We start from the raw sequence: 15152 nt of genomic DNA, 5'->3' as shown, positions 1-15152 counted from the left end.
CACCACTCTGTAACACCACTGTACAACATGAGTGTTTTTGTAGTTCTGTTAACTCTAACGGAGTGATACCGCTTCTCTCTAGTTACAATACTTGCGTTTTTACAGTTTTAACATCATATCAATAATTTCGGTTTTTATATATATATATATATATATATATAGTTTTTTATCAGGACCTCCAGTATTTGGACCAAGAAGCTAGTGAAAAATAAAGTTTAATAAAGCCAAATTTAGTAGCCTATAGCTATTATTTTAATGTGTCAGATAATCAACATTTAGGTAATATAAAAAGTAATAAATACAGCGTAATAGTGATTTGTTGGATAACATCATTGTTATGGTCTAGTTAGTTAAAGTTAAAGTAAAATCAGTATGTATGTGAAAATGTAGTATTTATATTTACATGCGAGACAATAAAGCCTAAATGTAAACGTTACTGATGTCAGGTTTCTGCAAAAGAAGTTTTAGAAGTGGAGTTGTAGTTTTCCTGTCAGGCCCCAGTTGGCACCAGCATCTCCAAACAGATCTGTATCTCTACCCTTCCACTGAACTGGTTCAATGGGTTACTAACCCTGGGAAACCCCTGCAAATGTTGTTCCTGTGGGCCCGGATGCACTCATTTAAAACACACTGCAACATAGCAGGAGAACGTGCCTCTTAGCATGCACAGCCCCACTGGTTGTCACACAAGCTGTCACAACTCGTTGTCTGTCTGTTGGGGATTGGCGATACTGAGACGATACTGAGACTCTCAAGGATATCGTTCACCATCCAGTCAGTAGTGGTCCACAGCTTGGCTATAACGGTTCAAAGAACGACTCATATTTTTTAGTGGATTTTTGTGGTGACTTGATTTATTGACTATAAATTTCACCTGTAGCCGCCGTGACTTTGCATATCGAGTAGAAAGTGACAAGTAGAACGGGCAAACCAGAAACTGCCTCTAGATAGGACCATTTGCATGGGGGCGTTACAATCTGCAACTACACTGCTAGATGCCACTAAATCATACACACTTGACCTTTAAATGTTTTCTTAAGAACATTTGAGGAACAAACCTGGTACTAGCCTGTTAGCCCAGTGAGCTGGCTTGTTAGCCATTAGCCAATGGTCAATGGACCTTGTAATATTTTAAACTTGGTATTCATGATGCATTGTGTCAGTGCTCTCCACTGGAGTGTTTTCCTGTGTTGAGTGGAGAGGGCTCTCGGCTCCCACTCTCTTTATGGTGCTAATGGACAGAGCATTATGCAGGAGAACACATCCTCCCACCAGCCGCATTCAGAGCACATCCTGCCGCTGAAAAGTTCATTATCAGAAAAAAAAATGCCCGCTTCTTTTCCCTGCAGCTGCATTTGTAATGTTTTAAAACCCAAGAGACAAGACCCACTTACATAAGTGTCACAGTCAAAGCCACAAACACACACAATGAGAGACATTAGCAAGAAGCAAGTCACTCTTTTTACACTTTGTGTGTTGAGTCTCCATTGTGTGATACATCCCACATAGTCCCCGGTTTTGCTGGAATCAAATGTTGTATGTGAAATATTTAATTTTGCAGTCAGATGGCTGAGAGCTGTGTAGTACACTTAGTGTGACTAAGACTACATTCTGATCAAAACTTGGTTTTGCAAGTAGTAGATACCATTTTCTTGAAAAGACTGTACCATCATGTGTCTCTAACGCAATGCACAGAAGATGTTAAAGGCTCGAATAAACCTTGTTGTATATGGTATGCAATAAATGAATTGATTTATACTTTTTATGATTCTGCAAACTTGGATTTTAAATATGCACCAGCACTGTATGCTTTCTTGTTAAAAGGTCCCTCTTTCCCATCACTTCCAGATTTTTTGTTCAATATATACTCTTCGTGTTGCCAAACTACGCCGTCATAGAAAGCACCAGACAGTACATTTGTGTACCCCAGACCCAGACTCCCCTCTGACAGCAAGAGTGTTTTACGCAGCTTTTAGAGGGCAGCCTGTTTCTTGTCCTGAACAAAATGGAGGACACATTTGGATGAGATACCAGCACAGAATGTCCCCGTCACCTGCTAATGCTTTTCATTCTTTCGCGAGTGAGAGAGACGCTTCCCTTGAAAGGTTGGCAGGGGCAGGAGAAGAGGCACTTGCAGGAGAACTGATCTGAGCTAAGAGGTTATAGTATGTCTAGTTTGACTGAGTCTGGTTTGATTGTACTGGTACAAAGGAACAGAAAAACAGAGCTGCATTCTGTACTCTTCAAATCTTCTCAAAGGCCGAAGTGACCTGTCTCATTGAGTTCTGGTGACCGATTTGCAGTTTAAGACTAGATTTTTTTAAATGATTGGTATACTGTATATATTGAAGTTATCCAATGTGTTTTAGGTCCTCCATAAGAGTACAGTAGTTTTAAGTTTGCAGAAATTAATGCCTAATGATCGCATGCAATATTGGATGTATACTTGTCAAGGGGGGGGGTTACATGATAAGCCTCTTGCCAACTGTGGCTTTGATCTGCATATCTGTTATAATGTTTTCCTTGTCTCTATCTCGGGGGAGTCCTTTAGTTGTTGTTTTAAATATCCACTGGTATGGAAAACATTTGTATATGTCGGGCTGCAGTTGTTGCTAGATTGTTTGTAAAAATAAATCTATATAAGTAGAAATATGTAATGTAAAAAGTAAATTGTGTCACATCTTTTAAACTACGAAGTCAGTCGCATATTATGGCCATCATAACACTTGAGATACTGCAGTATGTTTCACTTAGTACATTCTTATGTCAAAACAGCACAATGGAAAAGTCTGTGTAAATGTTCCCTGACTGACTGTGCTCACCCTGAATGTGTCTCAGGGCACGTAGACCCAGTGTATGTCTTTTAAAAATGATAAATGCTCCACAGGGGCCACAAGTCCCCAGCTAGCAGACCAACAGACTGTATACAACTGTGTGGACACGCTACAGCTGCTGAATATAGGTCAGTACAGTAATAATATCAAAGCATGATTCACAGAATCTGCTGCTCCCACTAGATTTGATCAAGCCGTGCGGAAAGAGAGAGAGGTAACTGCTACATATGAAGCACAATTATTCCACGCTGTTTTCCCACATACATTTACCAAGAGAGCAGGCGGCTGATTGTAAATTCCACAAATTTATTGATGTGATCTTTATGTTTTATAAACTACCTGCCCTGCAACATGCTTTTTCTGTCTTCCAACCCCCATGTGTTTTAACCTAAGGCATTACTCTATTAATATTTAATCCACATCCTCAGGCTTGGCCAATACTAAGAATAATCTCAATTCTGTGGAGAGTGTGTGCGTGTACACATGCATACAAGAAAGGATTCCTTCCCATTCATCCTCGTGTTCGGTAGGAATGAAACATCATTGCACCGGCTGTTAGTCAGCATACGGAGAAAAAAGGACATTTTGTACTTTCTTGAAGCAAACTTCACTTCACTCCCAAAAAAAATAAAAATAGTACACCCAGTGGTCTCCATAGACTTGATAGAAGTATAAAACCACAGCATGAAAGTAGTGTAGTAAGAAAATGACAGATGTAGACAGGACCATGTGTTATTTCCTGCATTTCTTATTTGTCCCATAGGAGTTTTGTCATACATCACAGGATTGAATAGGCAAATAAACACGAATATGGTCTTTTTCTGGATGCTGAAGGACTGTCCCAGCTTGGCTAAATTGAACTTGCTCTTGCCCTTTTTGGGATTCTCACAACACTTAGGACAAGTGTACAGCCAGGACTGAATTAAAGGACCAGTGTGTAAGATTTTGCAGCATCTAGCAGACAGTTGCAGGTTGCAACCAGCTGAATACAGTTCATTCATACATGCAGTCTCTGGAACTCTGTTCAGTTGGGTTGAGATCTGGTGACCGCCAAGGCCTTAGCATATGATTCACATCCTCTTCATATTTATTAAACCATTCAGTGACCCCTTTGATAGGGGCATTGTTATCATGCAAGAGACCACTCCCATCAGAATAGAAATGTTCCATCGTAGGATAAAGGTGATCATTTGTACTGAATCAGTTAGAGCTACAAACCAAATATGGTGCCTCTTTCAAATTCTTGCCATTCAAAAGTCTTCTTGATGAAAGGTCCGGCTTAAATTAATACGTCATGAATTTCTTTTAGACATATTTAGTAAGACTTTGAACATCTGGTCCAGTTTAAAAAACTGTGTATTTTACACAGACACCTTCCATATATTCTTGTAATACCATTGCATCATCTCTCTGCAATTCAGTATTTTAGATGTCGTAAAAGAATTTCCTTGAGTTTCCCTCGGGATAAATAAAGTATCTATCTATCTAAAAGCGTACAATAAATACTAATACTGGAGTAATGAACTGTATTTTGCTAATTTGAGCAATTATATGTCAGGGCTGCAGCTTACCTAGATCAAATTTTTCATGCAACCTACAACTAACATGGGGGCCAGCAAGTGCTATCTATTACACTAGACTGTGTTGCCAATGTAAACTTTGGAAATAAGACAATAATAATAAACCCCACAAAAGGTCTTACTTGTGTGCTTACAAATGCTTGTTGAATGAAGCTTTGTGTCATTTAGCTGCTTCATAGTTGGTGTGTTGGCAGAAAAGGGTGCTGAGTTGGCACAAGCCTCTGGCACTCCAACATGCTCTGACACTCCTGGACCAGCTCTCTTCCTGTTTTTAGCCACAGTGCAGTTTGTTCAGCAAATGTGGATTGAAACAGAGTTGACCCTCACTTTTCTACGTGTACAGCAGCCTAAACATACATAAGAGTGAGAGATTTCACCAGTGGTGTACAAGTTCCAGACTGTGAGGAGGGATGAGTTCAGATTCGGAAAGATACTCTTTTTTAATAGCACAAAAAGTGACAGTGTTTTATTGGAAGCTGGCTCATCCTATATTTGAAGCACATGAATGGGTCTCTATGAAATATTTGTACCATGTGCTACTAATCTACTTGGGTCTGATTGTTGTCATTTGCAGAATTGTTGATATTGGAAGCTTGGTAAGGCCTAGTTGGCAAGCTACTGTGGCTGGTGAGTTAGCAAGCTAACTAGCTCAGTTGCTAACTGCACAATAAGTAAACAGATTATTCAGGAGATATATTTGTAACTTGGCTGCTGTCTTACCACTGAGAGCAAACCATGCCTCTTTTGCAGAGCAGTGCTCTGACAGATTATCAAATATGACAGTAACAAACAGTTGGCTTCTTTCATTTTGGGCTCTCCGTTCTCTCAGAGGATAGTACTGAAAAGATGGTTTACAATTGTTAAACAGTGCATATGTCAATGTTGAACTACATTAGAGAGCTCTGCACAGATTTACTTTGCCTCTGCTTGTGAATTGAGTGATTGGGGCAATTCCACATCAATTAATTGATTTTGGTCCAAAATTTCACTGCTATAAATTAGGGCTAACATATGATTGCGATATGATTCCCGATTAGTATGAATGATCAATTTTGCATCACAATTTTCATTTTCACTGAAAAACATTAAAATCATGATGATGTGACATTTGTTGGGGTCTGTAACAAACAAACATGTTTTTTTTAGATCTGGAGAACAAAATGTGTAGGCCAGGGCGTAGTTCAATAATATTTCTATAAAATGTGCAGCCCTATTATAAATCATGGTGAGGCGAGGGGTTTTACCACAACAAAACTCTACAACCTCTTTCCTTCTTTTCTCAGACACACGTTCTGGCAGTATCGTAAGGAGAACCCTCAGACCAGAGTTGGTGAACCTGCTCCTGATGGCCTCCCAGGCTTCAACAGTGGTGTTATGTTATTGGACCTTGGTGCTATGAGGGCCTCAGCTCTCTACAACCAACTGTTGGAGCCTAGCAATGTGGCCAAACTAGCAGACCAGTATCGCTTCAGGGGCCACCTGGGTGACCAGGACTTCTTCACCATGATCGGCATGGAGCATCCGGAGCTGTTTTATTCCCTAGCCTGTGGCTGGAACCGGCAGCTGTGCACCTGGTGGAGGGACCACGGATACGGAGAAGTGTTTCAGTTGTATTATCGATGTGGTGGACCCATCTATATCTACCATGGGAACTGTAACTCCCCTATACCCGATGACTGATGTATTTGCTGGACCGATGCTGGAACTAAAAAGGAGTCTATGACATCTACAATGCAGTTAAAGAGAATTTGTCCTGCTTTGTCGGAGGGAGGATTGTGACTTTCTTTCTTGACCACTATACCGACCATGTAGTCAGAGACTCTGCCCCCTGCTGGTCAAGGGGCTGCTGAAGGGACCAGCTATACAAAGTTCCTACAAATGTGGTGCTCATCTGTGTCATTATAGGCGTGTTTCTTCAGGTACTGAGATGATTAAAAGAAGAAATATGATCTCTGAAATTCAGTGTGAGTGACAGATCCATCAATTTGAATACCTTACAGTAGAAATATCCTGTGCACGTTACTAAGTGATCTACCAGGAACCTGTATTCGATTGGCCATCCCTGCTGGATGATGCATTGTGTTGCAGGAAAAGTTCAACTTTTTTGCAGGTGCCCTCTGCGTCTTGAGGGGGCTAATGTCAGTATGAATTTATCCTAATGCACACCCTCAAGGTCAGTGTCAAGTAATTTGTCTTTTTAAATTTGTTTTGAGGAAAATCCAAAAGACCACTATCCCTTACACAAAGCGGTGCAAGGAAACCATGTCGTTAACAAATGTTACTGCAATAACCTTAGGGTCAGCAAACGTGTTAAGTAGCATCTATAAACAAGGAGTCTCGTACCTTTTTCCACTTCCCTCGTTCTGCTCAGTCTGTGTCCAGCACCTCAAGCTTTACATCAAGTTCACCTAGCGTCACCTTATCTTCCTACAACACCTCACCGGGTGAGAGCCAATCTGGTGCTGTTCACCTCTGTGGCTTGTAGAAGATCGAACCGGGTTTCTTTGTTGGGCCCCCTCTTTCCGGAGCCACGTGGGTGCAGGGCACAACACACTGCCACAGTTCCTTTCAAATACATCTTTCTGCAGATAGGAAGACAGGGGGAGGGGGAATCACATCAGAGGGTGGAAGAGGCGTCGAAGAGATAGCGGTTAACAATGATGGCACTGATGGCTGTTGTTCGTGCCCTGCATCTGCAGTTTAGCTGAGGCCAAACACACGTTTCAGAAGGAGTGAAGTACCCGGGAACGTGACTGCAGACACTGACCCACTTTTGAGTTTTCTCGCTGTGCTCACCGAACTGAGACTCGGATTAAAAGAAATGTCAGCACTCAATATTCATCAGACAGGAATCTGTTTGAGGTGATGCACACTTTAACACACACACACGCAGTGAGAGTGAGGCAGCTGAATGCCCTGGACCATCAATGGAGTCAATGGAAAGGCTACTGAAGACACTTGAGAATTAACATTATTCCAAATCGATACACTTCCCTTGAACTCTCCCTGAAGCTGATCAATATTTTACCAGCCTCTTTCAGAGCACAACTTTTTATTCTCTATAGCTCTGATTGCACTTTACAACTTAACTAAAACAAATGCTTCATCATCAAGGATTTTGTTGACCGGACATTGGTTTGATTTATTTTACTGAATTAATTATTATTTGATCTTTTAAAGAGCATACCAATGGTTTTGTACACTTTGGCCCCTTAAATATAAATTTATATCTGTAGTTTTTGATTGATTTACTAATCTTTAGGCTGCAATATATTCCCATTTCTTTCAATGGATTATGAAAACTCCAGAGACTATAAATTGCTTGAGATTGGTAATTCATCACAGTGATAACTTCTTTGTTTTTTGTTTTTTGTCAGTACATAATTATGTAACCTTGCGGTGTCAAGTGGGACTTTTAAAAATTCTTCATTAAAGGATACTTCAGTGTCCCAGATAATTACCTGCTGAACAGAACATTGCTTGTTAATCATGTTGAAAAATCAAACCCAGAAGTAAAAACAATATGCAGACACGGGCACTGAGATAAGTGAGATAAGGAATAATAAACTCAATAATTCCTTCCATGAAATCTTTCTGTTAAGTTTTCTGGAAATACCTATGTGATTTGTTAATAATATGGAAAATAATAAATAAATAATTGAAAGAGCTGCTCTATTTAAATCAAAGTAAATATTCATTCATTGTTCATTTAGCTTTGGAAAGTTTATTCTTTATGTATGTTGAATTGTATACTTGCCTGTAGATATATTTCCCATGTTTGCATATTCAGCTGTGCACTGACTAAAAGACTCTTTGGTTTATCAGACAACAAAAATATATTCCATATTTTCATCTGCTGAAGCAACATGCCAAACGCTTAGTTCGCTCCTTTTTGTTTTTAATGTAATAAAATGGTGTCAATCCTAATGTCCTGGTGTGCGCTGGAATGTGTCTGGTTTACTTTGGTTTGCTCTGAACTGGCTGGCACCCAGAAGAGAAGCACTGCTGTGCATGCGGTACTTTCTACTTTTCTACACTCTGGGTTATGCTAACAATTAATAAGTATTATTAATTGTGTGTACCAATTTAACACTTTCTGTATTTTCCTTATAATACTATCAAATTACATCCCTGTAGTTCTTTGCAAGAACCTGTTTTGAAATGATTAGTAAAAATACTTACTTTACCACAAACACGCTGTGTATAACATGGGGTGTTGAAAATAGCTGGAGATTAAAGATGGTGTATAGTGAGAATGATCTGGTTTAACTTGATAAATGTGATAATGGTAGTAGCCCAACAATGGCTGTTCTGTGTCATTAAATTGTGCAATTATAATTTAAAGAGCTAACAGATGTTTGCCATTAAATGTTTAATAAATGTTTCATATCTCACTTAGAAACCACTTGAAAGTTTAGAAAGCTGCTGTGGTCAGTGTTAAAGACTCAAGTTGACATGTTTCTCTTAGTGACATGACGAAAGCAAATGTGAACGCAGCTTTACATGAAGCCAAACATTTTTTTAAATTCTCTTTTGAACGAATGTTAAAACTCAACCTTTCAGAAATGAGCTTCCTTTGACATAAATACTGTAAACATCTCATTTTGTTTAGAAATGTTGTTTCTTTTGTGTGTTCAGCTTGCCTAAATAAATTATATGATAACTTTACTGTTTTTTATGGTGTCATTGTTTTATATAATAATAATAATAATACTATAAATATAATAATGCACACATAAGTTATCCTCTGTTCTTGTTTCAGGTATTAAATTGCTCACGTGAGGAAGGGAGAGCTGACAACACTCTGACCTCATGAAAAAGGGGATGCTGTTAGTCACTTACATACATACAAATTTATGTTAATGAACTGCACTCTCATTTCTCGTTATACAAACCTCTGCCTGCGTGACATGTCCCATTTCTGTCACTCAAATTTGCCAACACAGGCAGCGAACACTACATAGACAGAAAAACAACATCAATCAGCCTTGACCCCTGAATGTGCTGACATTAAGTAAACCCAATTTGCACCTGAAACTAAAATGCTGAATGCTGAGATATTATGATATTCTCTTCGTCTCTTGCTCTTTGTAAAAGTCCTGGACTGTTGTGGTTCACGACCTTGTAACGTTTACCTTCTTTTGAATGATGCTGTCACCGAGGACAACTGGTTTTTGTGAAGAGCTCACGAGCCCACTCTCTCAAATATTCGTGATTGCATGAATATTTAGACATTCAGCTGTTCATCCCATATTTCAAAACCAGACTTCACCATTAATAAAGTGGCTTTTTACGCTTTGAAGTTCCAGTGCCCGGCCTTGTATTACAGCTCCTGCATTGATGAAATGATATTAGGTTGGGCATAATAACCCGGGGCTATGTAGCCTATTAGTGTGCTGTGATTTCTAAAATCCCTCAGCCTGGATTCATCGACAAACACTTTGAGCACATTTAACTTCAGGGCGAGCAGCAGAAACAGCAGGCTGCTATATATTTGATCGAGCAGCAGCATTGATGTCTTATCCAAGAAACACAAACAGTTCAATTTAAAGCTCAGTGAGACTTTGAGTGTTTCTATGCAGCTCTGTTTCCTACAGACCAGAAGACAAACGCTCTGCAGAATCTATTGCTGCTGTTACTGCTAATCATAGATGACTCGCTAAATTAGCTCTTCATTCAAAGCCAGAAGAAACATCACGATACTCCCACAGACGGACACACAAAGTTATTAGCATTTGGACATAGCCTACACTTGACCTGGTTTTTGTCTGTGAACCACTGTATGTACACACTCTTGGACAAGGTATATGCACTCCACTACCAATGAGAAGTTGGAAAAAATATAGAACTTTCTACTTTTATACTTGCTGCTAGCAGACAACATAAACTTTCTTGAACTTTCTTCGTCTTGCAATGCAAGAAATATTTGGGGGGCATTGCCAGTTTTAACATGCTTTTAATTTATTTGGCAAAAAAGTTGTTTGACTTAACACATTTCTGGAACATAAACACTTCACACAAACTTCATTTTCAAACCTTAAAATAATAGGATTTCTGATCAGTGCAAATGAAAAAAAATGCTGCTTTGTTATTTTTATATAGAAATGGCCATATTACTAATCATATGCTGAAATCCTCCACGACTGCATAGGGCTGCATATATTTCACTGTATGCTACTCTTGTCCACTTGCCATTTCCAAGACTGTCTGACAGCTGCACTCCACACTTCATCTTACTGAGAAGTTTCACTGAGTTATTAGAGCAAGCCCCCCCCCATAACTTTATTTGACCTCATAGCCTATCTCAAATGAACCGAACAATACATACACACCCCAAACAGTGACCGTGAATGAACCAAAGCACTTGTATTACATTTCTATCTTTTCCATCTACTGGCCATGTAAAAGTTTACGGTAAAGATGACTATTTTTTGGAGACAAAAACCAGATGTTTACAGGGTTTAATCAAGGCCTTTAAAAAACACTGATGACCGTATAACACACATTTTAGTGCAGGTCACCTCAAGATTTTAGTCTCTCCAAATCCGTTCTGACAGCCTCTTGTTCTCTTGCCTCTTGTGCTTTCAGACAGAGTTACAGCCTGACATATGTGTGTATTACTATAATGAAGCAATGACAGCTTATTTCAATTTCTCAGTGTTCACACCAACGGTTTTCGAAAATAAACGGGGAAAAAAGATAATTTACATTGAAAACATTAAGTATTTCAAACTGCCGGCTTATGTTGAAAACTACTTTGGCAGAAAGAGTCCTCTAATTGAAATTCAGCAGACTTTACTGACAGTCAGTCCAATTTAAACATTTAGACCCTGTCAAATCCAAAATATATTGCCTTCTTCTGAAACACATTTACCTGACAGGAGCTGATCTACACGATCTGTGTGACAGTGTGTAAGTAGATTCATCTTTAGCGGTATACATACGTTGTATATATATATATATATATAATATGTGCCTGTGGTTCACAAATGTATTTATACCTGTGTGTGTGCAGCTGACACAGTGCTCCACTAGACAAAATGTAGGCCAGTATCCTTCTGAGTGCTCCTCTCTCTCTCTCTCTCCCACTCCACCCACTCCCCCAGATAGTGGGCAGTCTGCCGAATAAACGGCTGAAAAAATGAGAGACCTTCATCCATCTTTACGTGCTCACTTCTCTGTTTGAGTTAGTGTTTGTTCTGCACTCTACTTCCCTCCCTCTTACTGTCTATATTTATTTTGGAACTGAAAATAAGTACAGTGACATTTTGAGTTTCCCAGGATTAGATTAATAGATCAAAATTAGTATCAGTTAGGTGTATTCAGTACAGTCATGTTAAGGCTAGCTTTACCTTAACCCAGCTTAAATACATTATTTAGAAATAGAACATGGTTCAACAAATAGTTAGCTATGAAGTTATTTCTTTTTAATCATTTGGGGTTATTTTTATGCCTATATTAGATTAGTACAGTGGAGAGAATAAGGTCCCCTGCCAGATGCAAACCAAGGAAGGTCCAGTCTGTAACATTTAGATGTATGTACTGACAGAAATGGACTATAATATTCACAGGTATGTTTTCATTAGTGTATAATCACCTGAATATAGGGATTGTGCTTTCAGTACCTTGGAATGAGCCAATTCCTTGGATTCCGGCCATGAACCCTTACTGGCCTCTACACTAAGTCTCAGCTCACTTGAGAACAGTTTCTGTGCTATGATTAGCTCTGAACCCGGATTGAATTGTCTTTGGAATATTGTTTATTGTTGTTTATGGTTTATCTTGTGAAATCTTTTTTAAGTATCTTGCTTAGTAGTGCTTCAGTAGAGGTTTCACAACAGCAGGTTTGAAGGTTGAGATGGGGGTGAATTTGGTCATGGTTGCCCCCGAGGCTGAATGCAGGGGTCGCCAGGAATTTATAGCAATGCCAGCTTCCAATGTCAGGGGCAGGGCACAATTTAGCAGTCTGTAGAAAACAGTCTTCAAGAGTTATTCTAGTTTTTTGTAACTATACACAATTCTGGCACTGTGTATAGTGTTATTATACTATGTATTCTTTTTAAATAATATGATGGACCTCCTCCTCTACATGATTTCTTTATTAATAAAAAAAAAAAAATTTAGGGTGGGACTGTAAAGATTCCTTTAACCTTGCAAAATGATGATTCCCAGCATCTATTCATTGCTTTATATCAGCACAATCATAGCGAACCTTTCTTAGGACATACAGTCTCCACAACACTATTGTCTTTTACCAATGCCGTTGACTCATCCTCACCTCACAGTGAATATGCAAGAAAGTGTTTCATTTAAGGCTTGGCCACAAAAGCTACTGAACTTTGATTATTTCCTGACACCTCAATAGTCTGCCAACAATGGCCAATCTCAAGGTGAGTGTATGCAATCAGAAACAATGAATGCTGCCACTCACGCATAAAAATCTTTCCCATAGCTACGAATCATGTAGCTTCAAGGATCCAGAAAGTAAAAACTTGCTAAAGAGGAGCTTCTCATAATCAACAGTGATTCAGGGAAGGCTCCTTAAAGGTGGAACAATTTTGAATTTGTTAGACTGGTGATCATGCACATTTCAGTCCAGGATCACTTTAAATGGAATAAAACCTTTGAGAACAGAACAGAAAAAGGACAATGTACAGTGTGCAAATGTGCAGTTGAAACTGTCATTAAATAATCTCTTGTCCTCTCTCTTTCCATGTCTGTTTTTCATCTTCACTCGCAAAGTTTTGCATATGCATAACAAAACAACATTAACATGCACTCACACACACCACCACCATCTGTGGTCTTCAGAGATTGCTCTGTATTCCACCTCTCAGTGTCAGAACAGCTGTAACTTATAAACAAGAGGGAAGATTATGGTGACAGCGGAGGGTCATTTTGTGAATCATCTACAGATAAAATATCAGCCAAAATGGCATGGCTAGAAATTGGGCCACTGACTGTCAACATCATTTCTGCGCCTCATTAGTTTAAGTGTATATAATAGTAGGTCTGAATTGTGTGTGATTTTAAAATGTATCTACACTAATTTGATGCTTGTATATCCAAGTGGCAACTGTAGAATAACCTGAAATCTGTAGCTGAACTAGATTATTAATAGGAACAAAAGATGGTGCTGGTCATTGAAACAATATACGTATGTTCAACCCCAAAGAAGAGTCTGTTTGAGATCAATAGTTGAAAAATGGGGGACCTGAGCAAGAGTTTCCAGACCTGGTCTTTTTAACACTAAATCACAGTTCTAAAATAGATGTCTGCACTGTAACGTTGTGCTATGACACACATGCTGGTCCACACTTATCTCTGTAAGTGATCCCATTCACAATAAATCTGGTGTAAATTCTCTTGTCGAGACTTGGGTGACTGCCTAACTGATGAAATGAAGAACAGTATTCTTTAAGCACACAATGATAATCTCTTATAAATCATGTACTTACAGGGGTGCAACAATATGGTGTAACTACACAGTTTGTACATGTACAATATCAACCTGTACTGCAGCGTCAAATTACGTAAATTATGTAACATGGAGATTTCCACAGACTACAGATAAATGTGTAAATAAGGTTTTGAACACAGTATGATATACATACCAAAAAGCCTCAAAGGGATTGTGTGCATGCACAGTTAAAGTACAGCACCAGGAAGTAGGACAATTCTTGAGATGCACCAGCTTATTCATAATCATACGTACAGGTTTTATTTAGGCGAAGGACACACCTGGTCAGGAGAGGTCAGGCATGAGATCAGGTGAATATATAAGATGGATTTTGAAGGTGCGTCACAAACTGCAGGGGAACTCGGGATCTCACAATGAGAAGACATTGAAATATATGAACAGACTGTCTCAAGAGCTACACCTGGACATAATACAGCCATCTATTCACAAGATATGGAATCACAATGCCTTCTGGGAGGATGCAAACTGTGAACACTGGCCGGGAGGCTGACCCACATAATATAAGGCTCTGTCTAGCAGAAATTAGGTCTCTGTGTCGCCCTACTTCAAAGTCCAGGGGGAGAAATGTCCATGTTAACATCTAATCTTGTATTCAACTGGAGAATCTGATTTAAAATCTGAGGTGGCAAACTATTCTTAAGATGTGTTGAGTTTGACTGAACTAGGTCCAAGTTCAATCATGTTACCTGCTTTACGTGTAAAGACCGAGAACTGACATTGTATGGGGATGGGAGAAACCCACCCAAATTAACCCACTTTGTCAGGTGTCCTTATATACATGTCTTGCGACTATTGGTCAAACAGGTTAGTTTGATCCGTCATTACTACAATTAGCCTGAATATTTTGGGTAACTGTGTACGCTAGATTTATGCCTATTTTTTCACATCTTCATGGACACCACAATGATTTCCCTCGTGTGGTAATATTTTTCCTTGCTAATTATGATGATACTGTTCCCCGCCCCGATTTTTTTATAGGAGCGTTTTTCCCCACTATTGGGCCCCATCGTTCTCACCCCCCCCTGTTATTAAATGCTTCTGTCCTCTGGATAGTCCCTGTAAATTCTTAAACATGCCCAGTTGTTGCAGTCCTTTTTAAAAAAACCTGGGCCCTGGATCCTACTGTTCTGTCAATTTTTAGGCCTATTCTCTAAATTGCCTTTCATCTCTCTAAAATCTTAGAGAAGATTGTTTATTCCCAGCTCATGAAATAATATAATGACTATGAACAAAATGTTCTTGAGATTTTTTCCCAAT

At 39.1% G+C, this 15152-nt stretch overlaps 1 protein-coding gene across 1 annotated transcript in view; it reads left to right on the top strand.

The window, feature by feature from the left end:
* The window catches only part of xxylt1 (xyloside xylosyltransferase 1), a 26378-nt gene extending 17557 nt beyond the window's left edge, over positions 1 to 8821 (top strand). The window contains exon 5 of the mRNA XM_035653460.1: positions 5698 to 8821. Within this exon, the coding sequence (XP_035509353.1) occupies positions 5698 to 6094 (397 nt within the window). The 3' untranslated portion in view covers positions 6095 to 8821. The remainder of the gene's footprint in view (positions 1 to 5697) is intronic.
* Positions 8822 to 15152: the final 6331 nt, after the last annotated feature.

The sequence above is a fragment of the Morone saxatilis genome, unplaced genomic scaffold (genome assembly GCF_004916995.1).
Source record: "Morone saxatilis isolate NCDOM2014 unplaced genomic scaffold, NCSU_SB_2.0 Contig12, whole genome shotgun sequence".
Lineage (NCBI taxonomy): Eukaryota > Metazoa > Chordata > Actinopteri > Moronidae > Morone > Morone saxatilis.
The sequence above is the reverse complement of the archived record's forward strand: the minus strand, read 5'-3'. Positions and strand labels throughout refer to the sequence as shown.